General features: G+C 41.3%; 2 protein-coding genes across 2 annotated transcripts in view; one reads left to right on the top strand and one right to left on the bottom strand.

Annotated features, from left to right (window-relative positions):
- Positions 1-1,133: 1,133 nt before the first annotated feature.
- SNAPC3 (small nuclear RNA activating complex polypeptide 3) lies at positions 1,134-20,644 on the top strand. Its single transcript, XM_064736485.1, has 9 exons — positions 1,134-1,367; positions 7,425-7,502; positions 8,688-8,772; positions 10,683-10,787; positions 11,301-11,450; positions 14,902-14,984; positions 16,212-16,376; positions 17,391-17,498; positions 19,048-20,644. Exons 1-9 carry the CDS (start codon positions 1,144-1,146, stop codon positions 19,193-19,195), a joined length of 1,146 nt encoding a protein of 381 aa, XP_064592555.1. The 5' UTR covers positions 1,134-1,143; the 3' UTR covers positions 19,196-20,644.
- A 4,787-nt stretch (positions 20,645-25,431) lies between these two features.
- Positions 25,432-27,402, bottom strand: part of PSIP1 (PC4 and SRSF1 interacting protein 1) — a 32,745-nt gene continuing 30,774 nt past the window's right edge. Inside the window, exon 17 of the mRNA XM_064735720.1 lies at positions 25,432-26,194. Coding sequence (XP_064591790.1) covers positions 26,131-26,194 — 64 coding nt within the window. The 3' untranslated portion in view covers positions 25,432-26,130. The remainder of the gene's footprint in view (positions 26,195-27,402) is intronic.

Genomic DNA, 27,402 nt, shown 5'->3' on the forward strand with positions numbered 1-27,402 from the left:
CCCATTCCATACAGCATGCAAAAACCCAGTCTCCTTTCATGGACTTTTTCAGGTTTATCTTCACCCCTTGCTTCAACACTATCTGATAATACACCTCTTTTCCCAGCATAATTTTTTTAGTTAGAGAAGTAAGAGGAATAGCTGAGATAGCTGGACTTGTTCATAGTTGTTCTCTATGGAGGAGAGAAGGCTTCAGGGAGATTTCACTATGGCCTTCCAGTACCTCAAGGGGGCTTACGAAAAGGAAAAAGATATTTTATAAAGGCAGGTAGTGACAAGAAAAGAGGCAATAGCTTTAAATTGAAAAAAGGCAAGTTTAGATTAGATGTTAAGATGAATACTGTGAGGGCTAAGCACTGGAGCAGGATGATCAAAAAGGCTGTGGATGTCCCATCCCCAGTAATGTCCAAGACCAGGCTGGACAGGGTAATTGAGCGACGTGTTCCACTGGAAGGTATCCCTGTTCACAGCAGTGAGTGTTGTAACTAGATGATCTTTAAGGTCGCTTTGAACTCAAGCCATACTTTGATTCTCTGATTCCATTGATATTTTGTCTTGAAGCAAGTGCAAAGGCTGTGGTTCCATGTGCACCAGGTACATCAGGTTAGGGCAAGCCAGATTTACCTCTGTTGTCTTCCTTAACACGTTGTGCTCATGTCAGCCTTGTCACACTACTTCAGTGGGGAACTACCAGATGATTGGCATATATATATCTATATATCTATCTCCTTTTTTAAATGTTGGAATGAGCAGTGTTAGGTAATAGGTTATGTATCTCATTAGCCTTTTCCATCGTACCAAGGCATTCAGTTTTTACTTTGGGAGAATAAGCATATTAAAGGAGAGTGTAGCCAGGTGGGGATCGGTCTTTTTACCCAGATAACAAGTGGCAGAATGAGGGGACAGTCTTAAGCTGTGCCAGTATTATGTTTTGTTTTGTTTGGGCTTTTTTGTTTGGTTGGTTTTGGTGGGTTTTTTTTGTTGTTGTTTAGGGAGCTGTTTTCTCCCTAGCGAGCGCTGCCCGGCGTTTTCCGCCCGGCAGGAGAGGCACGGCAGCCGCTTTCCCGGTCAGGCGCAGCCTCCGCTCCCGCCCGCGGCCCGTGACGCGTGTGGCGGGCCGGGCGCAGGGCGGGCCCGGCGGCCATGGCGGCAATGGCGGCCGTGGTGCCCGATTACGAGTTGGCCGAGCTGTACACGCGCGCGTTCCGCGTGGGCGCCCTGGGCCTCGGCTGGCGGCGGCTGCTGGGGCCGCCCGACCTCTCGCTGGCGGCGGAGGCGGAAGAGGAGGAGGAGGAGGAGGACGCGGCCGTGGCGGCGGCTCTGGGCTGCGCGCCGGGCACGGCGGCCGAGGTGCGCGCCGTCTGCAGGTGAGGCAGGCCGGCTGTGTGCAGGCCGGGATTTGCGGCTCCGGTGCGAGGGGGATGCCGGTGGCCTCGCCTGGCGCTGGTGCAGGGAGGCGGCTGGTGCTGTCCCCGCACGCCGCGGCGGTTCCTGGGGAGAAGCGGAAGGTGCTCGGGCAAAGCCTCTTCAGAGCAGCCTCTTCCGGACCTGTGGCACGCGTTTGTTTCTGTTTCCCGAGTAAATACAAAGTCATAGGCTGTCAGGGGTCTGGAATGGACCTAGAAGCCATATAGCCCCATGCCATGTCCAGGGACACATTCCACGAGACCAAATAGCTTAGAGCTTCATTCAGCCTGGCCTTGAACACTGCCAGGCTTCCAGCATCCACAGCTTCTCTGGACAAACTCTTCTAGTCCCTCATCCCCCTCACAGTAAAGAATTTCTTCCTAATACCCAGTCCAAATTTGCCCCTTTCTCATTTGTACTGAATACTCCTTCTCTTGTAGTACAGTTCCTTATGAAGAGTTGGTCACCAAAATCTCTGGAGGCCAGAAATGCCGTGAAGGCAAACAGTTTTTGTGGAGGGTAGTGCTCCAGTTGTGGAAACCTTGTTACATCTGTGAATTTGCACTTACAGTTTGGCGCTTAAAGTTACATGGGTAAACATTTAGTAACACGGTACGGGTTAAGTACTTCAGGGCACCTGAATGTCTTAATGGTTTTAGGAGACAGCAGTTGTACAATGACACATATACCTTATATGAAGAAATAAGCCAGGCATATGTTTGTATTAACAAAGAATCATAAAATCACAGAATGGCTTGGAAGAACCTTGAAAGATTATTTTGTTCCCATCCCCCTGCCATGGGCAGGAACACCTTTCACTAGAACAGGTTGCTCAAAGCCTGATCCAGCCTGGCCTTGAATGCTGCCAGGAATGGGCATCCACAGCTTCTCTGGGCAACCTGTTCCGGTGCCTCAACAGCCTCACAGCAGAGAACTTCTTCCTAATGCTAATCTAAGCCTACTCTTTTAGTCTGAATCCCTTAAAAACATCATTTAGAGTAGGTAAATGTTCAGGTAGCTGGCTGCATACAGTACCTGTTTAGTGTCTCTTGGTCTTTAGCCTCCACTGACTTGTTTTTCTCAGGGCTGGTGGTGAAGTCAGAGATATGTAAATGCTTTGCGGGTGTTGAGGCAGCAGCAAATCTAACACGCGATGGCTGGAAGGCTTTCAGGTCACGTGGATAGTGAGAATTGTCCTTCACCTGTAGAAGAGGCCTGATTTCAGGCAGTAATTCCTGTAGAAAGCATCACAGTTGGTTATTTACCTGTAGTCTGTCAGTAAGGAAGACATGCCAGAGTTCTGATCCTATCCTATAACTTTGTGCTTCACCTCTTACAGTTCTGATGGCTAGCATAACTTTTTACCATTACTAGCCTTAGTAAAAATAATGGTTTTGGTTCAAAGAAAAAAAAAGTATTCTGAAGTGGCAGAAACTGTGACAATTACTCTGTAAGCTCTTCCAGTCTAGATTGTCACTGATTGCTCCTGTGCTGTGCCTTATTCTCTGTGGCAGGTCTGTTGCCTGAACCTGTCTTTGCTGTTTTCGTTTGAATTCCAAGGTGGTGGTTTCTTTATTTTTTCCCCCTCATTCCTTCTGCTTTTTTCCTTCTGTATTGCTTTCTTCAGTTTACACCTGCTGCATTTCACTTGCTGTCTGCATTTGCTAGTGTTACAGGGCAATGCTCTCTGCTTGAGGCTGAGTGTACTGTGAACAGTGGTCATTTGGGAAAGAGAAAAAAGACTGGTGATCCACGAAGGGGAGAGAACTGATCATCTGGCAGCCTTTTGTTGGCTTTGCAGGAGAATTAAGCTAAACCTGCACATCCTGGTGTGACCTTTCCCCCGTTCAGACTAGAAATCCCAATCTGTAATCTCCATGTGCTTTCGCTGTTAAATTAAATGTCCCTAGCCTCTTCAGTCCCTCCTCCACGTTTGCCAACCTCAAATCGCCACCTCTGATCACTTTCACTCACTGGCCTTGAGCTGCCCATACTCCTGTCTTGAGGAGTGATGAGAACACTGGGCTACACCAGGATCTGTTCTATGGTATCCTGGGATCACATTTATTACTGGTATAAATATAATTTTGTAAGTGCTGAAATGAACACGTAATGGATATAAACACAGATTTTTCTGACTCTACTTCTGAGGAAACTTCTGACAAATTAAGTAGGTTTTCTTGGGGTAGAAGAGAGATAGGAAGATGTGGATACTCCTACATCTATTTTTAAAATCAGATAGGATTAAAATAATCTTTCATGGATTCAGGATGAAGTTTTTCAGTATCCATCATTAAATTTTTTTCAGAATAGTTGCATAGTGTACGTTTAAGTACTCCTGACAATGTAGGGTCTTCTGGTGAGGAGACAGGGTATCATGTTTAAATGCTGTTTAACTCTTTGAGCACCCCAGTGCAATGTGGTTATTGTGGGATGGTTTTTTGGGTTTTTTTTGTTTGGTTGGTTTGGGGTTTTTTTGTTGGTTTGTTTTTTGGGCTTTTTGGAGTTTTTTTTTTTTAACTTTTTGTTTGTTTTGTTGGGTTGTTTTTGTTTATTTGTTGCTTCATTTTTGTTGCTGTTTTGCTTGTTTGGTTTTGGGTAATTATTATTTTTTTTTAATTCTGTTTTCTTCCTGTAATACATTTCTGCAAATAGAATGCAGGAAGAAATTTGTGTCTTCCCTTACTTGCATTTGACTCAGTAAGAGTGCCTTGCATATTGCTCAAGTGGTATGCTGAAAATCGTTGTGGAGATTGGTCGTGTTTTCATCTTAAACAGATGTAAAATTGTATCTTTTTCTGGAAGACTCCATCATAATTCTCTTAAATAACCAAGATGTCAAAAAAGTAAAATTCTAAGCTTTGTTCAATTGCCTCAGGAATCTGTAAGCAAAGAAGTTTACCTTGGTATTCGTGATTGGTGCTTGAGTGACTGAAGACCTTGAATGTTGGAGGTGCTGAGTTATGTTATTCTGTTTTGTCTTCTGTGTGATGTGTTTCTTGCATGTATAGGGCAGGCTAAGCCTCAAATCACTGTGGGTTTTAGGTAGGTCAAGAGAGGTGAGGCTTGCAGGTACCTCATTCAACTTCAGCCCTAATTCACCCTCTTGTTTTATTAGAGGGGTAGTTGTAAATATCTCTTGGGATGTGTTATAAAGCTGCATTAAGCTAGCATTAACGTCTTAACGTATTAGTATTTAGTGTCTTGTGGTATTAGTGTCTCAAAGGTGATGAAAGTACTACCTTTAAAATATGTGCAATGTAAAGAGTAGTATGAACAGTGTAACCCCTTATTAAAAAGTATCAGGCCAAATACTAAAATATCTTTGAATATCTAAAAGAGAAAACTCGTTGTGCTGCTAGAATATCTAGGAAAAGTAAAGTCACAGACTTTGAAAACTTCATTGGTAGACTGCTTCCAAGTCTACATTTCCAGAGACTTCTCTTTAGCCTTTTTATTTCTGATCACCTAAAAATATCTTTGTAAGGGACATAAGTTTACATAACACTTGGCATTTGACTTTTCTCAGGAGACACTTTCAGCTATTGTTCCTCATTACCGTCCTACACTTCTCCTTAGTTTCCATTAAACAGCATGGTCAGTGTTTTCCCCTCTCTATAACTGAGTGCACTGGGTCAATTTGTCATGCATGCAGGGAATAGTCCTGGTGGGGACACAGTAGTATCCCAAGCTTGCAGCAGTCAGGAGTGAGGTGTTCCTAGTGAAAACTCTGTATTGCACGCACTTCTGTGTCTTAGGTGTCTGACACTGACTTAGCCTTCATTTCTGAAGGGATCAGCATATAATTCCTGTTTGTAAAGCCTGGCTTCCTGAGGACAATGGACCAAGTATTGCTTATGTGGTTCCACTGGCAGCAGAGTTACGCTGGGGGAGCTCTGGCATGGCCTGTGTGTACAGCCATGCAGCAAAGCCTTTCCAGGCTTCAGTGCATGTGATACAATACATGTGTAATTAACTATTAGACAGATTTTCAATACTAAAAAGGGTGCTCTGCTTTTCTTTTAGAAATTGGGGGTTTCTGACTTTCAGGAGTGAGAAGTGGCAGTACCAGTGCTTGCAAGCTTCCATGGGAATTTGTCAGGGGTTCAGTGTCAGTATCCCTTTACACTAGCTGCCTTCCATTCCTCACAAGGAAAAAGAGGAAGCAGTTTTAGTGTCAGTTATTTGACATGGTATCTCTATATAGCAGTTTTTCCAAGGATATTAGTTTTTTCCCTGAAACAGTCAGTTAATGGTCATGGTGTAGATAGCACAGCCAGAGATCCCACCTAGGGCTGTGGGAAGAAAGAAAAGCACAAACATTTTTGGTAGGTTCTGACATATTGTTGGCGGGTTCTGGCACAGAAGGAAAATGGGAAACTGTCACCTTTGATGCAAGTGCAACTTCCCAATGGTAGGTAATAAACATTTTCAGATCCTGCATATAATTCCTGTGATGTTTAGAAAACTGAATACAAAGTCATTTCCTCAACATGGTATATTTATATGAATATTATACATATTCAAGTGACTTGGGCTCTTTGGTGTATAGGATCACTGATCCATGTGCCAGGAGTCTTTGGATAACTTGTTCATGTTGTCAGTTTTACAGAAAGGGTCAGTTGTGAGTTGATTTGTCTGTCAGGGGTTGTCCTTTCCTTGATTACGTGGTTGCTCATAACAGCACTATGCTGCCTGGAGAAGAGTCCCATCTAAAAGGTTGAACTGTGTTCTACAAACTGCTGTTCTCCATCTTTCTGTTAGTTAGATTAGTATTTCTCAGCTGTGTTTCAGTCTATATTTGATGCAGGATTACCTTGGTTGTCTCTGCCTCCATTTCCTCAAGTGTGAATCTAAGGATAAAATCCATTCTGTTTCCAGGAGGTTGTGGTTCATTACTGCAAAGTTCCTTTTAAAATACTGCTTCTGAGAGAATCCTATTTTCTCACTAACTTAAAAAAAATTCTGTTTGAGATGAAAACTGTGAAACAGAAAGTTTAAAATTTTGTTTGTTGCTGAATGGTAAGTAACTGAACAATAATAAATTTATATTTACTGTCAATACTGAATGACTTTATTGGCTCATCAGAACAAAGCCATCTGTCCACAATCAAAATTTTGTCTCTGACTTTTGCTTATTTGTCAGCTGGTAACAGCTGATTCCAGATTTCTATTTCTCAATTACTTTGAATTCCTATGCAGTTCCACTCCAAAGGGCTGTTCATTACTGTAGTGATATTATTGCTGACATGGGAATGTTATAAGATTATAATGAAAAAGAATATAAAGAAACCATAAATGTTATTGAGGGTAAATTGTATAGTCCAAGAAGTTTTCCTGGACTTCACCAGTGGTAGTTTTGTCCCATAAAGAGATGGGTTTGCACAAGAGTTTGCTGGTATCCAAACTGCAGGTGGACTTAGGCGCTGGAGTAATCCCTGCCTTCATATATTTTGCAAAAGTGAGAGACAAAGGCAATCAAGTCTGATTCAAAGCCGTTCTCTGTTTTAAATATTTTTTCCTCAGACTATTTTTAAGCTGGATAAAATTTTATCGTGATTAATGCAAAATGCTTCTGGGAAGGACTGGAGAGGAGAGGATGTACATATGATGATTCCTCTGAATCTGGTGTGCTGCAGTGCACAACCTGAAATGGGAACTCATATATGGGACCAGGTGGTGAAACCACCTCCGGGTTCCTGCACTTCTACACAGACTGTGAGAAATCACTGCTGTGTCCAAAGGGCATAGCTCTAGATTTAGAATAGATATCAGGTAGAAATTGTTTACTGTGTAGAGTGGTGAGGCACTGGAACAGGTTGCCCAGAGAATTTGTGGATGCTCCATTCCTGGAAGCGTTAAAGACCAGGTTGGACCTGCCCTTGAGCAGCCTGATCCAGTGAAAGGTGTCCCTGCCAATGGTGCTGGGGGTAGTGGAACAAGATGATCCTTTAGGGTCCCTTCCAGCCCAAACTGTACTACAATCCTGTGATTCTGTTATTTTTTTATTGTTCTAGCATTGATATGTTAATGTCTTCTGAGAAAGAAGAGGACCCAGATGTTATTCCTGAAGATAGCAGTCTGCTCACTCTTCGGTATGCTGTTACAGTGCTCTCACAGTACCCTTGTTTGGGGTGGGGTGGGAAATATGGCTGGCTGCTTGTTCCCTCTACAGGCACCCTACAGAAATACCATAGGGGCAGAAACACCAGCTTATGATGGTATCATTGGTATGAGTCTTCTGAATGTTGCTTAGGAACTTTTTTATTAAGATATACAGAATATGCCTTCTTTCTTGTTGGAAAAGGATTTCTGAACCTAGGTGCTTCTGAAGCAGTGCCTAAGTTTGGAGTGTGCAGGGGCCTTCTGATAATCATGTGTGTGAGGTTCCTGCAAAGAAACCTATCTCATACCTCTAGTAACTCTCAGTTACTCTGTAACAGCCAGACTGTAAGTACTGATGCTGTATCCCGATAACCTCTTTATCTGAGCCCACTCTGTTTTGTTGAGTTTTGGGTTGTGCATGGAATTTATTGATATATCTGGTGCATTTCAGAGGATAACCAATATATGTAAGGTTTCTATCAGCTGGCAAACTTGGCTGCTTCAGGCCTTTGCTGTACTTTACATAGCACTGCTGTAAAGAAATGTGTTTAGAACTGTGATCAGTGTTAAGCCTGATTGTTACTGAAAACCCTTGTGGAGGTCTGGAGGATAAGTGAACTTACCCTGGATGTTAAGGATTGGGTGTTCATGCAGTGGTTAACTGCATGTATTTTAGCAGGTATTCTACTTATGGTACTCTTTCTTCTACAACTGATAATGAAGGTTTGGTTTTTGGTTTTCTGAAGTGTCCATGCTGTGGGGCTGAGAACTAATATTTGTGGGTTGTTTCTTCCCTTGTGCTTTGCTTGATGAATTCAATTTTTTTGAAGTGGAAAGAATTGTTGAAACAGTTTCTTTAAATGTCACAAAGTGTTTTGTCCTAGTAAAACCTCTTCAAAGATTTTGCTGTTTTTTGTTGTGAGTGAAAAATTACTCACAAATCACCTGTCATTTGCACATGAGGGGGAAAAAACCCACAAGCTGGCCTGTGCACTCAGGTTTTATGAAAGTCAGGAGATGAGTGTTTTAAGTTAGTCTGTCCCACTAAGACAGACAGGAATCCTGCTCTTTGAAAGCTGCTCTGTAGTAGTTTATGTCATTTAAAAGTATGAAATTCTTGAAATTCTAGGTGGAAATTGTTGAATGAAATTTTGTCTTATGTTGTTGCCCCTCAGAATTCGGAAGAAGGCCTTAGAGAGGAGAGAAGAAACAATTATTGTGGATCGGGCTTGCAGACAAGAAACTCTTACTTATGAGATGGTAAGTTGCCTATTATCTTATAGGCTCTCAAGAGCCAAAATCCAACTTCTGGTTGCTTTTTCATTCACCTCTATGAAATGTACACTGTAAATGTTTGCAGATACAAGTTTGCCGGTAATGATTAAAGATAAAGTCATTTTATAGAAAGATAGGACAGGAATTCTGCTCTTTACTGTCTATTAGTACTGGATGTAGTTAAGGAGGAGCTCCATCTTGTTACCACTATATGACTGCCTTTTTAAGTGCTGTGAACTTAGAAGTAGACATAGAGCTAGACAGAATGGGTAATATTTTGCTGCTGGTGTCCAGTGTTGGAAACAGCTTCAGTGTGTGAATGATTGTGAGCTGGTTTCAGTAGGGCTGAGAGAAGAAAACTGTAGCAGCACAGTGGTGGTAAATTCCTAATTCTGAGCTTTGTAAACCAAGTTTTTCAGCCATTCTAAACTGGAACCAGGAGCCAAGAGTGTAGTCATCAGCCTCTGAAAAGCCTTATTGGAATTTTTTAACTGTGCTTAATAAGTGTAGGGTTTTTTAATGATTTCTTCTTAACCATTGAAGTCCTAAACAGCAAAACCTCATTTCATAAATGTTCATAGAACCATTAAGGTTAAAAGACCTTTAGGATCATTGAGCCCAACCATTACCTTTAACACTGCCAGGTCCACCACTAAACTGTGTCTCTAAGCACCACATATACACGTTCTTTGAACTCTTTCAGGGACAATGAAGTGCTGGAGTCCATGGCTTTAGCAAGCCATGAACTGCTGTAAAAATTAGGGACAGAAGTGTAGTGAGGAAAGAACCTCATGTGACTGTTAGACTTGTTTTTCCTCTTGAGGTTTCCTGGTCTGTTGAGAGTTACCATGTTTCAGCTGTTCGGAGATCCAGGCACATTATGTAAACAACATGATGCAAGTGCTCTGCTGGGCTCTTTGTCTGGGGAATATCTGAGAAAATATTAGCAACAGAAACCTTCATAGAGGGTTTCAGTGAATACTGCAGTATGCATTGAAAGAATGAGCACATGGTCATTTATTGCATTCTTTAAGCAAGCTGTGTCAGAGGAGTGATTCTGTGGTTGGGACCATGATGCCTTTGTACAGGAGGAGAGCAGGAGTTTGGAATGTGTCACATGAAGAAGGCAGGTGCAAAGTAGAGAGCACAGGTATCTCTGAGTCTTACAGGAGTACAAGTTCCTGTTACTAAATCTGAGGAATACTCCATGCTGGTGGGAGGTGTTTGTGCAGGAACAAACTCTTGATTTATTGGAAAAGGAGGAAACGGCCACAGAAAAGTACCTTCACAGCTGGGCTGTGTCTTAAACACAAAGCAGGATGAAAATGTAGGGATCATTTGTTTCTTTTCTGATACACAGTACTGTGGCAAGGGCAGTGCTACGTTTTGGGTTTCAGCTTTGGAGAAATTATGGCCTCCAGCTATGTCTAGCTTCCCTAATAAGAGGAAGAGCTGCACTGACTGTAATTTTCATATATTTCATTCTGTGTATATTTTCTAGATTAATGTTTCCCAAATTAAGGGTTGCAATCTCCCTTTACATATGAAAGCGTTCAGTGGTGAAAGTTGGTAGCAGCTGGGTTCCATGAGGGCAGAATGACAGCAGTCTCTAATACCTTTATGTGGGGCGTCTCAATAGCCAAGGAGCAGCCAGCTGTCTTGCAACAAAGGTGAGAAATGAAGAAACATGCTTGCAGTCAGTAATTGGAGCAGTTTCTCACCTTTCCACCTTGGAGGAAATAGGCTTTTTCCGATTCAGAAGGCTACATAGTCAAAAATGAATTAATGTTCCTCAGCATTTCTCAGACCATTGCCCAGTGTTTATTTTGTGTGTGTGTATATATTTATGATTGCCAGTATAATATATATATGTGTGTGTGCGTATCTTTTTCCAGGAGTCACATGCAACTGGAAAGAGGCCAGATGATCCAACAGATCTAATTGAGGAGGGAGAACTACTTTTAACTCTGAACATCTTTTATCCTCTTATATTTCAGAAGGTTCGTATGAAATTCTCTGGGTTGTATTCTGATTATTTCCTATTCAAATAATATCCTGCTCTCCCAAGCAATTAAAATCAGTGAATCTACTGATGACATGTGGTAAACTCTTCAACTCTGATAATTTCTTAAGGCTTTTTCAGAATCTGGCTTTCATTCGGTTAGTGGTTTACATAACAAAACTTTTACAATAATTACACAGTAGTTAATTTACTTTACAGAAAGCTCAAAACTTGAAAATAAATACATGAAAACAAAAGTACTTTTTCTTGATTTCGAATAAGTGAGCTCAGACTTTGTGTCTTTTCTGCACTTTATGATGGAGAATGTAACATTTGAGTTCCTGAATAAAACTATTAAATACCTGTCTTAGGAGAGGCTGTGGCAAGATGCTGTTCAGAGAAGTGATGTGCCAGATGCTGCCAGTAATGACCTTAAGCTGTCAAATGAAAAGCAGTGCTGATGCTGACAAGTTATAATTTATCTGGGGTTTGTATTCTGTGTTCTTTGTAGCATAAAGATCACAAACCGTTCCAAACAGTCCTTGTATTGGGCAGCCAGAAGCTCACTGAACTGAGAGACTCGATTTCCTGTGTCAGTGACCTCCAGATAGGTGGTGAGTTCAGCAGTCAGCCAGATCAAGCACCAGAGCACATCAGCAAGGTAAAACTTTCTATGTGGAACCCTCTACATATATAGGAGTCTTGAAAACATAGAAGGGGAGGCAGAGTTTTGCTTCATAGTTTTGTCTTCAGCACTAAATTCAGCTGCATTGGTTCTGCCTGTTGGTTGCACTGTAAGTAAAGACTTCATAGCGGCATTACCAAGGTGATCTGTTTTGTGAAATATCAAGAAAAATATCATCGTTGCTACTGCTAGGAAATGGAAACAGAAGCAGTGAGTTTTGCGTAGGTATATTCCTGTGAATGAATTTTATTTTGAGCTGTATTCTGAAACACCAGAGGTAATAGCTTAATCCCACTAATAATAAAAAGCCAGACCATCCCACTGTGCTTTGTTGTTTGCAACTGGATGCTAATCATATGTAGGGATGAAGATTATTCTTCTCTCTCAAAACTGCTACATATTCTCTGGGTATGAGCAAAACAATCATCTAGTTGACAATATTGAAATTGAGTCATTTTGATTATACATCATATGACATTAGATAGAATATCAACATAGAGTGGTTGACATTGAAAGGGACTTGTGGAGGGCGTCTGGTCTGCTCCCTCTGCTCAAGCAAGACCGCCCACAGCCGGCTGTTCATGACCATGTCCCGGCGTTTTTTACATATCTCCAAGGATGGAGGTTGCAAAACCTCCTTGGACGACCTCTGTCAGTATTCAGTCACCTGTGTCAGTAAAGAAGTGTTCCTTGAGGTTCAGGAGGAGTTGTGTGTGTTTCAGTCTGTGCTTATTGACTCTAATCCTGTCACTTGAACTGCTAAAATGAGCCTGGCTCCATCATCTTTGCACCCTCCCTAGAGGTATTGTGTATGTTAATGAGATTCCCCTACCTGAGCTTTCTCTTCAGGATTCTGACTTGCAACTTTCTCAGCCACTGCTTTTAGGAGAGATGCTGCAGTCCCATCATCTTCATGGCCCCTGTGGGACTCTTTCTCCAGTATGTCCATGTCTCTCTTACACTGAGCAGCCATGAACTGAAGACAGGCCTTTAGGTATGTCCTCAGTAGTGCTGAGGGGAACTGAAGGATTGCCTTCCTTGACCTGCTAGTAGTATTTTATCTAATGCAGCACAAGATCCCATCTGCTCCATTGGCTATCCTTTTTGCAAGGACACATTGTTGCCTCATGTTCAATTTGGGATCTACCAGGTTCCCTGAGTCCTATTTGCCTAGCTGCTCTCCAGCTGAGTGGCCCTCAGCATACAGTCAAACATCAGCTTGTTTATCCCCAGGGGCAAGACCTTGCACTTCTCCTTGCTCAGCCTCACCAAATTCTTGTTGGCCCATTTCTCTGGGCTGTTAAGATCCCTCTGGTTGGCAACAGGATTGTCTGGTGTATCAGCCACTCCTTCCTGTTTTGTGTCAGCAGCAGAGAGAGTAACAGTAACAGATAGAAGTGAATCAAAGAGTCTGAATGTAAAACACATTTCTACTACTGCGTCTTCATGCAGATGATCTGAGAAGTCCTGTCTTTGGAAAAGCAGCGTCTGCTTTTCCCGTGTTTTGGCATCCTAGAGTTAATAGCTCAAAGAGACCTCTGGGCATAAATAAGCATCCCCAGACTGGTCTGATAATGGAGTGCCTGGTTGTCCATGGTATTCCCATTTAGAATAAATAGGGATAATCTTTATTGAGTCATTGAAGGGTTGCTGAGGGAGAAAAAGAGGCTCAAGGGATACATTATCATTCTCCACAACTATCTGAAGGGAGGGTGAGGACGGTATAGCCAGGTAAGGGGTCAGTTCTCCTGGGTAACAAGAGACAGGATGAGAGGAAATGGCCTCAAATTGCACCAAAGAAGGTTTAGATTGGTTATTAGGAATGCAGGGGTGGTCAGACATTGGAACAGGCTACTCAGGGAAGTGGTGGAATCATCAGCCGTGAAAGCGTTCAAAAATGTGTGGATGTGGCACTTGGGATATAGTTTAGTGGTGAACATGGCAGTGCTGGGTTGATGGTTGGGCTCGATGATATCAGAGGTTTTTTACAATCTTGATGATTCTGCGGTTCTGTTCCAACCACTTCCTGGGACTCAGCATACATAGTGGTCGCTTTGGAAGACAAATGCTTTCACCATGAATGCCCCATTCCTCTTTTCCTCCAGCTCTTATTGCTGAGTGCAGCATCATATGATGTGGGATATCCTTTGGGTCAGTTTGGGTCAGCTGTCCCAGCTACATTCCCTCCCAGCCTCTCACCTAGCCCCAGCACACTGGTCTTGGGGAGACTTGGAGAGACAGCCTTGAAGCTGTGCAAGCACTGCTTAGCAGTAGCCAGGAAACTGGTGTATTATTGACTCCCCTTTGCCAAAAATGCAGAGCATGCACAGGGGCTGCTGTGGGGAAAGTTAACTCCACACCACTGTAACTCTCTGTGCATTTGATCAGAGCACAAAGTACTTCTTACTGAGGTGACAGAGAATTATTGAAGTCTTGTCTCCTGCACACATGCATGTACACATGCACACATGCACAGCTACACATGAGAGCACTTCCTGGTCACATCTATGTAAACAAGTCAAACAGGCAATCCTGGAAGTTCCAATCACATCACTTCTAGTGTCTCACAAGAAAATCTATCATCCTTCAAAATTCTTCCTTAATTACAAAGTTTGTCACATGTAGACAGTCCATTTGTAACGTTCTCTCCCATCAAAGATCATTAACAGTTTATGGCACTCATACCAGCAGAGCAAGAGTCACCAGATGCCAGATCAACTCCATTGCCGTCACTGTGTTCTCTAAACCATATTTCTGAGTGCCACATTCGCACAGCTTTGCAACATTCTCAGGGATGCTGATCTCACCACTTCCCTGAGCAGCTTATTCCAATGCCTCACCATCACCTGCTGATGGGAAGTAGGGAATAAATAACTTTTTTTTTTGCTTTGCTTCTGTATGCAGCCTTTGTTTTTTCTCATTTTCTGCCTTTCTTTGAACCCATGAGCTTGCTTGTCTTACTTTGTTTCCCCAGTCCTGGTAAGCAAGAGAATTGAGAGCAGGTGGATAGGTATCTGGTAGCCACCCAAAGTAAACACACTGCATCTTGCTAATTTTTTAAAATATTGTACTTTTTTTAAAGTCAGCGCCTTACAATTACTAAGTTTGTGCAGTGATGCCTGTGTTCTTGTTCTGTGTTTTTATAGAAGTCCATGACTTCTGTGATGGGGACTGAAATAAGAGCATTAAAGTAACCCGTACTGGCTTGAGAACAATATCAGCAGAGTAGCTGCATAGTTGGCAATCAAATGAGCCTAGTTTGTCACACCAGCATCTACAATCAGAACAGAACTTTTCTTAGACACCTGTAGAATGAGGTCTCTTAATATAATTTAGATATCTAACATGCTTGGATTTTTGACATGTTCTTGTTTAAGGTGTTTATTCTCTCATAACACTAATGGAGACTTCTCTCTCTGTCTCTCAGGATCTCTACAAATCTGCCTTCTTCTATTTTGAAGGCATCTTTTATAATGATAAAAGATACCCGGAGTGCAGAGATCTGAGCAGGTACGATATTTGTAGATGTTGACTGAGGAAGAAAGACCTTAAGGAACATTTGTTTTGTTTATGACTTGTGGTGTTACAGATACTGGAATGTCTAGAGTATTAAGCTGGAATGGACTTTCCCTACTGTTTTCCCATGATGAGTTGGTTTTTAGAGAAGTTTAACTTTACTTGCTCTACTTATTCTTTCCATTCACTTCCCTTTTGAAAAGAGTATGAATCCATTTTTTAACCTGCAAATGCTGTTTTGCTCTGTTGAGATGAGATTTCTTTGTAATGTGACAGGTGGCATTTTGTACTGGGTTTTTAAGTGCCTTCCCTACTTGTGATGGGAATCAAAAGACTTGCCTGTAGATGTATCAGAGCTAGAAGATGTGTCAGAAAGACAACAAGCTCAGCTGTGTGACAGTGGTTGTCCTGCTCAGTCTTGAAAATATGCTGAATGCCTTAATTGTAAAGTTAACATGAGGTCTCTGTGACTGATCAGAAAAGAAATTTGATTATTTTAAGGAAGCATGGTATTGCTGATACGGTAGTGAGATTTAGGAGATCAAAATGTTTAAAACGGTTGGTATGGAAGACTTGACTGTTGGACCCTATTGTTCTGCCAGACTTTGTATGTGACTTCAGGGAAATTCATATTTTACTTCTTGTCTTTCTGTCTGTGAACAGCAATGGTCTTCACAGAAGGGCTTGTCATAGCGTACACAGCTTGGTAGATGCCTTGTGTGTAGAAGTGTGCTGAAAAGCCAGAAGGAAATTTTCAGTAGCCCTTCCAGTGCTAAGTTTTGGAAATGTAACTGCACTTGTCAGCTTTGTGTTTTTCCTTGACAAAAATGAAATCAAAAAAGAAAGCTTTTTAATACTTTAAAATGAAGTCATTGACCAAGGGGGCAAAATAACCTGCTAGTAACTTGAATTATTGGACTACTTAAAAAGTATTGTGTTGCAAACAGTCTGACCCTGGATGGGTGCCATCAGGAGCATACACTGTCTAAAACTCCTCAGGAAGCTGCCTGGTGAGGACTGAAAGGCAGATGTTTCACAAGAACAGTGGACAGTTCTATAGTGTTGTAGTATTGCTGTGAAATCACCTTAAATTACTACCAGATGTTTTGATTTCCATCATTTAACCATGTCTCAGTGACGGATTTTGCACGTCCCCAAGGTATCTTTTCTCTGTATTCGCAGTTCATAGCTTTGCTATGCTGATGGCCTTTCTGTTTTCAGAACAATTATAGAGTGGTCAGAATCTCATGATAGAGGCTATGAAAATCTTCAGTCTGCCAAGATGGAGGACTATGCATTTAATGATTTATCCCTCAAAATTGGCTTTCCATACCTTTACTGTCACCAAGGGAACTGTGAACACATCATTATAATCACAGATATAAGGTAAGTAACTATTCTTTGGGAGTCCTTGGGCAAATGAAAGTAAGCCTTCTCTGGACAAACTTCAGACATTAGATGCTGAATGTTTGTTAGACTAACTTATTTGCTGTAAGATTATTCTGCTGGCTTCTGCAGAGCTTTAATTTTTCTTCCATATACATGGGAGTATCTCTGAAAGAAAGAAAGTAATCTTCCTTGTTTTTTTTCTTTTTCATTTGCATGCAAAGACTGCTTTGCAATTAGTGTGCTATGACTGCTGTGTAACAGGAATGGCAACCACAGTGTCAAGATCTTTCCATGTAGAGTCAATGTGTGGCAGATTTACATTCTGATTCTGGAGCACCAGGGGGCAGAATGTTGTCGGCTGTGGCTGGACTCAACATGACAATTAGTGTGAACTTGAAGCTGAGGGGCAGGAACTGAAAAGATAAAAGAGGAATGGAAATAGTGGGCTGAGATGGATAGGCCAGGAAGAGAAGTGATGTGATAGTGACCATGAGGTGGCAGCCACATCAACAGTAGAACCATTGTGAAGACTTTGCTCAGTGAATAACTAGAGAGAGCATTCCTGTGGTTGTCTGCAGTGAGTAATTTTCTGTTCCCAGGAGCCTGATGTATCAAAGTGTTTATAATACATGGTGCTTTCCAAAAGGAGCATAACCCAGAGGAAGGCATAGGTGTTGCACATGAATTATCTGAAGATTCCCCTGACAATAGTTTGTTAGTCTACATAGGAAATAAAAGCTTTAAAAAGACCACAGAAAGGAGATGGTCTCAAGACTTCTGTGTTACTCCACAAACTGAATTTACTTGTGACCAGAAAATCCACAGATGATGCAACTAGCAGTCTATCTCCAGATCTTCATCTATGTTAAGAAATGTTAAGCAGAAATCTAGTCAGAGCTGACATAGGAATTTAAATCATACCCTATCTTCAACGTCCATGCTTATGTTCAGATAAATTTCAGTATGGCAACATCTTTATTGCATGTGTTGTATTTATTTATTTCCCTCAAGGCTTATTCATCATGATGACTGTCTGGATAGGAATCTGTATCCCTTGCTGGTCAAGAAACATTGGCTATGTACCAGAAAATGTTTTGTGTGCAAGATGTATACAGCAAGGTATGCTACATTCTTGATGCTATTGTTGTCTCAATTCTTTCTAGGTGCTGCTGCTAACTTTAAAAAATAGTAAAAATCAAAGCTCTGTATGTGTTTCATAGTAAGAATAATCTTCACTCTTCAAGCAGTTGACCTCTGTCTAACCAGGAAAAGGCTTCCTGCAAGTAGTGTTCGTTTGGAATTGATTCAGCAGTTTCAAAAGAACTAAATGAGTAAGAGATTAATTATTTGGCTCATGCTCTTTTCCATATCTAGAGCTTGGCTATCTTATCAATTACTTTTGAAAATCCTGCTTTTGGAGGAAAAGGCTGTGTTTTCCTCCTTTGCAAGATACATGTTTCAGAATAATTTACCAAAAATCATACAGTGCTTTTGCTTAATCTAGCATCTATGCAGGTATAGATCTGTGCAATTCTAATATACTAAAATCTCGAGATTTTTTAAAGGCGTTTAACTTGCCCCAAGGAAGCTCCTAACCGCTACCTGAAGACTGTGTGCTCCGCAGCTGTTCTTGAAGGAATTCTTTGTGATTTTCTGCCTTTTCCTTAAAAGAGCAGAATATTTTTTCTTTAGGAAAACGTATGTTCTCAGCCTCTGTTTGACACTGCATCTGTGTCTTCATTGTCTTGCTTGTTTGGCCTTAGACTTCTCTAGAATCAGGCAAAGACCCAATTCCCCCTGAGATGGGAGTCCATCCTTGTGTTCCTAGCAGAGCCCTGAGGATGCCTTCACAATATAATCTGTGAGGCATTTGGCCATAAGGGGAGGTGGAGCCAAAGGGTCAATATGGGGGAAGGATGGGATGGGGAGGGCATTACCAGAGGTGATGTAAATGCATTAAATTAAAACCAGGATTAAGCACTAAGCTTAAGTGGGGACATGCTAAACCATAGACAGCAGAGCTGCTTTGGCTGGCTGTCCAGTGTGTTCTAATCTGTGCAGATAACATCTGTAATCACCAGAGGCCTTCAGCTGTCGTGGCCTCTTGAGTGCTATCATAAATTAATTACTCATTGCCATGGCAGGCCCTCCTTAAACATGTTAACTTGTGTTCATGTTAACTTCAGTGCTTGCTGGAGTGTGCTGCAATCCTCACCTTTTCATGTCTGCATCATTTAGGTCCTGCTTTTAGACTCCTAAATGGTTTTGATTACTCCGAGGAGCTTGGGTCAGTACACATCTGCTCCATTTCAGAGTTTCTTGCATTAAGGAAGAAAAAGATTTGTCTTTTATGATTTAGATGGCCAAAGGGTGGACAGAAGATTCCTGGTTTGTTTTGTTCTTTGAATGCACTGTACCAGCAATACAGGTTTAGAGAGTTTCTCAGGAAGTGCTGCTGGAGCTGCTGGGGTTGACATGGAATGGGTGTGGAGTTTGGAAATGAGTTGCATGCATGGGATAGGAGATATGTAATATAGGTAGAACCTTGTGTTTATAAAATTTTTACTGTTGTTTGTTGCTGCCATCCCCAATCCTGAGTAAAATGTTGAGATGTTTGCCTCAAGTGTGTTTCACTCATAAGAATACACTTGTGTTTTGTAACCTGCAGGTGGGTAACCAACAGAGACAGTCTGGCACCAGAGGATCCTTGTTTCTTCTGTGATGTTTGTTTTCGGATGCTCCATTATGATGCAGAAGGCAATAAACTGGGAGAGTTTCTTGCATATCCTTATGTTGATCCTGGGATTTTCAACTGAAAATGACATGTGCCAGGATTAATTCAGTGAATGACATTGTTGAATGTGTTGCTCTGGCTGTTAAAACCACTGAACAGCTTGGGGTTTGAGCATACTGCTGGGTTTCATGTTAGGTATGTAATCCTCTCCTGTGAGCAGGAAGGAGCCCTTTGCACTTGAAGACTATCTGGTGTTTTTTTCTGAGTAAGTAAGTATGATTTTTACAGATAAGTTGCATGCAAAAATGTAATACACTTTTACAACATTCCAGTAGTTTGGCTGCTATGGACTAAAAATATGGATGTTTGAGAATACCTGGCAAAAGAAACCATGGGTTTAAGAAGCTCTGCGTATCCAAGGCTTTGTAAACCTCTGTGGATGAGAACATGGTCTGTATATATCTTACCTTGAAAACTCTGGCAGTTGCCATATTTGAACAAGGATGGGTGGCACTGAATTTGTAGGGAGGAGAATGCTTTCTGAGAGAGAAGCTCAGAATGGTGGTTAAACTCTTGGGTCTTTCCTACAAATGAAAGCTTACATCTGAAGGCCTTTGCTGTCCCTGGTTTCTGACTCTGAGGACTGATTCTGTAGAGAAGAAACTGCATTTCACCATTACTGAATTGTAGCCTGCTTTTTAAATAATTTTGCCAGCTGTTTACAGTGTATGCAGTGTTCATTGTGCACCTTTTTATTTAGTATCATTCTTTTATTGTTATGTAATGTTTTTTTTAATTAAAATGTGGCAAATTTGTAGTTCCTACTAGTCTCTTGTTAAACTGAAACTTTGTCAAGACAGGATATTCCTGTTTTTAAAGTCTTCTTTAAATTAAGAGTATGTTAGTGGCAATCTTTGTTTTAGGAAAGTTAGAGCTAACTGCTTTTCTTTTGAAAAGTTCAGCTAATTCTGGTTGGGGGAAGACAGCCTGCTCTGACAATCCACATACAGAAAAGTGACAAACTGAATCCTGTTGAAGTCCTGTAGCTGCAGATTCTGCCAGTGCTGATGTGATTATCTTAGATGTCTTGAAACACAGATATCTGAAGCACTTGCGGGACTCCATTGATCACTCCCATATCTTACTGCTTTCTAGTGGTGTATTAAGTAATTTGAATGTAAATCCATGCTTTTTTTAGGAGAAAAAAAAAAAAAGTTTCTTTTTTTCCCTGTCTTGTAAACCCGCCAGCTGTTGGCCTGTGTATTTCAATGAACCAACCACTTGTAAAAGGTGGTGATAGTTCTCTTATCCTTCAGGAATCTGCAGAAAATGGAATGCCCTGCCCATGACAACTGTGACAAATCCAGCTGCTGGGGCTGGGCTGCTTTGGGGTGCTGCAGCAGCTGCTTTAAACATCCTCTACTATACAGCTCTGGTTGCAACTTCAGCATTTGCCTCACAAGTTGCTACTCCTCATCTTTCCCCTATCTCCTCCTCTTTCATAAATACATAGAATAAATACATAAATACACAGGCTTCCCAATCCTCTTTAGTATTGGATGGGGGATCATATAGAGAGCTAGCTTGAGTTCTAAAGCAGCAATCAGTAGTTTTTTTGTGGGGGCATTTTTTTTTCCTTCTTTAGCCGTAGAGAGAAGGGATTGGCAAAATATGAGTTTACTCTTTCATTAAATTAATTTGCCTCAAATATGCTGTCTCTAACACAACCCATTTGTCTTCTTAATTAAAAGTTAAGATCAAATATATTTCAAAATTGGTGTCCCTGCAGATTAAGAAATTTTAGTGGGTCATTCCCATACTTCCAGTAAGGCAGGGAGAAGCTAGCCACAGTCTGGGTGTGGGAGTTGAGAGCATTCAGTGCTTAACTACAGAACAGAGAAGAATCGTATTAGAAGCTTGCTGTTTGTATGATGTGGTCCTCTTTCATATTCAGTGATGCATCTTGAATGACAAATGGAACAGAAAGGTTACACTAAGTCATAGGTTCTAAAGATCCCAGAAGCTGTCACAGGACAGCTCAGTCTGGTCTAGATTTGGTAAGTCTTTCTGAATGAGTCCTCTGAGTGAAATCCAGCATTGCATACAATGCCCATTTATAGCTAAATTTCTATGACACCAGCTGGATATTTATTTTAGCAATTTATTAAATGCTGTGAGTATTTTCATGATGAAAATGTCCAAGCAGGTTTTTTTTTCATGACAAAAAATGAGAAAAAAAACTTTTTAATAATCTCTTGTCTGTGTGTTGCAAGTTGAATCTCAGAAACATTAACCTGAATCTGTGGTTGGCTTTTGGATTTGATTTTTCCTTTACAAGTTATTTCAAACTTCCCAAATCTCTTGCAGATTCTCTCCCTAATGCAAGTTTATGCCTTGCTGACAAGGTGATACAGAGCACTGTATCCTGTATTGAGGAAGAGAGGTCCCTCTGATTGTATGTTAATATGAAGTTCCAAAGCAATACATAATTCATATAAACAGTGCTATAGCATTTCCCAGTGCTATCCAGGCACTTGTAACATTTCCACAACAGTCCTCTATGTACTTGAATGATGAACAGCTCTGCAGGACTTGACCATCAGATAAGCAGCATTCTCATTTAGCTCACAAATAGAGGTTAGTCACTATATGCTGGATTTTGCAGATTTCCACATTCCAGCTAGTCATAAGATGTACTTTATTCAAACCTCAAGAAATTCAAACAATATTTTAAGCTGTAGTAAACTCCATTCTTGAAGGAGGGATGCTGTTGTTGAAGTTAACTCTGCTTTAAATTTTGTGCATAGCTGTGTTTTCTTTCTTTAGAAACAATCAGCCTTATTCCTTGTGAGACTAAGTGACTGCCCAGTTAGTCTCAGCTCTTATGTTTGTATCTTTCAATAGACAGTTTAGGGCCATTAAGGCCCATTCTGTAGTTATGTCAGAGTTTGTGTATTTAAGTTTTTTCTGGTTTGTAAATGGGCAGTAAATTAAGGCAGCAAAAGCCCAAGCAGCTGTATGGACAGAGTGATTGCATCACACAATCAGGACCTTCATCTCTGCATCCAGTCTGAATTAACTCTGAAGCAGTGGCAAGGTGCTTCCTTATATCTGAAACAGTTGTGACAGATGAGTTAGCTTATCAATACTTGTGTGAAAACTAGGTGGCTTTGGCAATTCAGCATCCTTGTCAAATATACAGTACCTTTTTTTTTTTTTGGTATAAGGTTTGATAAAAAGGGATGGTAAAAAATGAGAAATGCTTTATATGAGGATTTCCAGTAACATCTTTACAGAAATACTTTCAAGGGTACAAGTGGAAGTCGTTTGAGTTTCTTGAGGTTTGAATAAAGTACATTTTATGACTAAATCCAGCATATAGTGACTAACCTCTATTTGTAAGCTAAATGAGAATGCTGCTTATCTGATGGTCAAGCTGTACAGCCATGTCATCATTCCCCTTAACATCAGTCTGTTGTGAAGTGCTAGAGGTTGCCAGAAGTCACAGTCTGTGGAGGCCAATCATCGTGGCCATCTGCCAAAGACAGCTTCATACTGCAGCTGCCATGGTGATGGAACTTGCAGGTTTAACTTCAGGTATTATCTTCAAGATCTGAAACGCAGGAGTGAGAAACCTCAAAATGTCAGAAGCCAACCTGGCAAAGCAGGAGGCCAGGTTAGGCGAGTAGGGATATTCTTTTTTAGTCTAGGCAGACCAAGAAGGTGTGTGCCTGGTGAGGCAAGGACAGGGGACGTGCATGCGAGGAATATGGAGATGGTGGTCCCTGCTGTAGAAGAACATTAATGTGGTCAAAGCTCAACTGGGGTTGAAGCTTCCAAAACTGTGGGCACAATGGAAAGAAGGTTTTTAAATATATCAATAGCAAAAGGCAGTGCAGAAAAAACATTGGCCCTCACCTACAGATGAGGGTGGTCACCTCACCATCTCAGTCAGAGATGTTACTGCTTTCTTTGCCTCTCTTCAGCATGGATTATGGGGCATGGGGGTCCAGAGGACCAGGACTGTGAGAATGATCAGCTCCTAGTGGACCCTGAACTTATGCAGGATCTGTTGCATCCCTTTTAAGTGTTTGGGGCTTGATGGGATTCATCCAAGAGTACTCAAAAGAGCTGTCTGATGTCACTGCAAGGTCTCTCAATGATTTTTGAATTATTTTGGGAATTTGGAGGGGTCCCAGTCAACTGAAATCTGGCTAACATTGTTCCAGTTTTCAAGAATGGCAACAAAGATCGCCCTGAAAACTAGAGACCCGTCAGTCTTACTTCAGTGACTGGTAAAATTTTGGAGGAGATTATTCTGTGAGTTCCTGAAAACACCTGAAGGACAACGCAAGTTTCAGTCAGAACCAGCCCAGCTTCGTGACAAGAAAGTCCTGCTTATGAAACCCAATTTCCTTTTATGACAAGGTAACACACCTAGATAAACAAGGGGAGCCAGAACAAGTAATCTTTTAGGATTTCGGTAAAGCTTTCAATACTTTCGCAGTATCCTCCTGGAAGAACATGTCCTGGGCACATCACAATAAATGCCTCGTGAAATGGGTGAGCAACTGGCTCATGGGTTGGGCACAGGGGATTTCAGTGAATGGGGTGACAGCAGACTGGTGACCTGTTGGAGATTTTTTCAGAAATGGCTTAGAAGGCAGCAGTCAGGAGCAAATTCTCACAGCCTGTTTCTGTAAACAGTAGAAGTTCTCAGGTTGTTTTTAATTACAAGCAAAAGTGACAAACATGAAGGCCTTGAGAACCTTGCATACCAGAGTTCTCAGGCAGCTTTCTCATAACAAGTAGATATTCTATCTTTGGCTGTTTTGGGAAAGTAAAAGTAAGTTTTGAGAACACAAATCTTGGTATTGGAAACAAAAGGAGGGGTTGGTGTGTTATCTCTGACCTATTGTGAGCTCGGGTTTTGCAATATGCATGAACTTAATTAACACGGTTATAAAAAGTGACTGAGTCAATAAATGGAGTCGATGCTGATCAAGGAAGATGGGTCGTCTCCCTCCACTTCAATAGTGACCTGTCACTATGGGGGTTCCAAAGGGCTCCACCCTTGGCTCTGTGCTCTTCATCCTCTTTATTAACAACCTGGATGCAGGACTTGAATGAATACTGAGTAAATTTGCCAATGGTATTAAACTGGGAGAAGCTCTTGACTCCCTCAAGGGCAGGGAGGAGACCTTCATAAAGTGGGGAAGGCTGGGCAATCACCAAACATGAAGTTCAACAAGGGAAAGTGCCAGATTCTGAGATGCACCAAGGATGGGGCAACCCTGGATGTATGGACAGACTGGGAAATGAATGTGCTAGAAAGTAGGGCTGTGGAAAGGGACCTGGGGGTCCTGGTTTATGGCAAGTTGAATATGGGTCAGCACTGCAGCCAGAAGGGCCAACCCTGCCCTGGGGGGCATCAGGCAGCCAGGTAAGGGAGGAGGGGATTGTCCTGCTCTGCTCTGAGCTGGGACAGCCTCACCTCCAGTGCTGAGAACAGGTTTGGGTGCCACAATATAAGACATGAAACTGTTAGAGAGTGCCCAAAATAGGGTAGTGAGGATGGTGAAGAGCCTTGATGAAAGGCTGAGGTCACTTGGTCTGTTCAGCCTGGAGGAGACTGAAGCAAGATGTCCTCACAGTCTACAACTTATTCACGAGGAGAAGAGGAGGGAGGCCGGCACAGATCTCTGGTTTGTGATCAGTGACAGGACCCAAGGGAATGGCCTGAAGCTGTCTCGGAGGTTTAGGTTCGATATTCAGAAAAGTTTCTGAAAAGTTTCAGAAAAGTTTTCTGAAAGGTTTCAGAAAAGTTTCTTCCCCCAGAGGGTGATTGGGCACTGGAACAGCTCCCCAGGGCAGTGGTCACAGCAGCAGCCTGACAGAGTTCAAGAAGTGTTTGGGCAATGCTGTCAGGCACATGGTGGGACTCTTGGGGTGTGCTGTGCAGAGCCAGGAGTTGGGACTTTGATGAGCCTTGTGGGTCCCCTTCCACTCACCATGTTCTATGTGTATTCTCAGGATTTTCAAACTCCAATTTCTAACCCGGCTGTCCTCTGTCAAATACTACAAACAAGTTGTTACAGTATTGGGCAAAGTCTGTGTTTCAAGAAACACGCTTCTGAAAGGTTTGTACCCATTCTATTCCCTTTCATGCCTCCAGGAGTTAAACAGTTTACCAGTGTTTCTGTTAAAATTCTAGTTAGAGGTCCCCAAGTTAATGCCAAAGCAGTAAAATCAAAATGGTACTAAACCCAGACTCGTGTTTTTCCTATGAATAGTTCTTTCTATACAACGATGTCTTAATCAGTTTGAAATTCTTTAATTCCATAAATTGTTCAAGACAGTGTTTTCCAGCCATTCTGCATCAACAAGTTCTGTTGTGAGAACACCACACTTTTCAGTATACTTACTATAACAAAAGCAAACCATAGTCACATTGCAGTAAATTGGCACAAGGCATTTTGCAAGAACAGAACTAAAATTATTAAAAAAAAAAAACAATGAAGTATACTCATACATGAACATTGTAACAGCTATAAAAATGCCGCTTTCAACTCCTACAAAACACAGTGAAAAGACATCCCCAACAAGAGTTGAAAAACTGCACAGAGGTAAGTATCATAGGAAGAGAGGTTTTATACAAATGAAGCAACTGGAGAGTTAGAAGTATTTACACTTTTTCTTGCTATTAACTAGACAAACACAGTAGTAAGTTAAAAATATACTACAACTCTAAGTCCTGTAACATGTAAGCATTTTCTAAGTGGGACTTTCATTTTTTGAAATGTGTTACCTCTTAATACTGGATAAAACTATTGGCAAAAGTGTTTAAATACTTTCAAACCAAGATTAAAGGGACTTTTATTCCACAAACTTTAACTTCAAAATACTATGCTTATAAAATTATTTAGAATTTCATCAGTCTATAGATTTCAAATGCAAAACTTAACAATCCTCTTTAATTTGTAATTTAAAAAACCAAACAACAAAACTTCAGTGATATCATTTGTTTTCAAAGGCAGAATCATCTGATGGCTTTTCAAGCTCTCTCTCTTCACCACATGCCCTAGAAACAAAATAAAGCAATGTTATTGATCACATACAAAGGCAGCAAGCAAAGCTTATTCCAGGTGATTGCACAGTCTAGAGCAAGGATGCTGATGAACACTCAGCAGTACATGAAGTCTGGAGAACTGAGGCTGTTAATGGTGCCAGCTGTTATGTTACCCCAACAATGCCCTCAAATCTGAAGCTAAGCTGGCAGTGAGTGGCATCACTATGATGTATGTGATGGGCTGTGAAGGGCAGTCATTCAGAGCTCCATTTGTGTCTGTACTGTTTGTCGGTTTAGGTGGAAAAGTGCTCTAGCCTAACATGCCTTACCTCCTGCCACTGAAATCCACTGTATCCTCGAAGACTGAGGTAACCTTGTGGGGAAGTATGTATTTTTACAAAAAACACCCTGAAAAATGTTCTTAAGTACCAATCAGATCAGAAATTTTAAGTTAGAGAGCTTTTTTCAAAATTTCTGAATTACATCTTCAGAAAGGTACAGAGATGTCTTCCCTCTAGCAGAGGGAGAAATGTTCAGAACTTAATACAGTCCTGTGATTTAAGAGTTTTACCAGCTCTTTGCTTAGAGTGAGCCACACAGGTGTTCTGGACATTGTTTATTTTGTTTACTTGTTTCTCATTTATAAGAAACCATATATTGCACTAAAAATGTAGAAAAAATACTGAATGAAAGGAAATTTGTATGCTGGAGAGTATGGAGCTTGAATTCAAACATGTGGATGCATTTCTCAAGATGCACTGTGTTTGCAAGGAGTTAATTTAAAAATGTAGTTTGTTGCTGTTAGCTACCAGTAACCAAGTGGGTTTCTTTATCAAAGATCATTGGAGTGTGGGCTCAAGTCCAGAGCAAACACCACACACACGCTTAATATAAATGTTTATTTATTTTGTTTAAGCAGGGGTGTAGAATATAACCTGTGTGAGAACTTACACTTGTAACTCCACTGTGTTCCTGTAGCATGCTGCTTGTTCAGACCAAGTGAATATTTAGCATAACTGGTTGAAAACCCCCAAATCCACTTCAGTACTTCTGAGGCTGCCTCACAGTAAATACCACATATTTTTTTATCTTAAGTGGGGGTTTTTTGTGTTGTTTTGTTGTGTTTAAGTTTACCTTACTGTAAATAATAGTCAATATTTTAACTTGGCAGATAGCCAAAAGAATGCCAGGCAGCTGCAATCTCTCCTGATGTGCATGAA

The sequence above is a fragment of the Zonotrichia leucophrys genome, chromosome Z (assembly GCF_028769735.1).
Source record: "Zonotrichia leucophrys gambelii isolate GWCS_2022_RI chromosome Z, RI_Zleu_2.0, whole genome shotgun sequence".
Classification (NCBI taxonomy): domain Eukaryota; kingdom Metazoa; phylum Chordata; class Aves; order Passeriformes; family Passerellidae; genus Zonotrichia; species Zonotrichia leucophrys.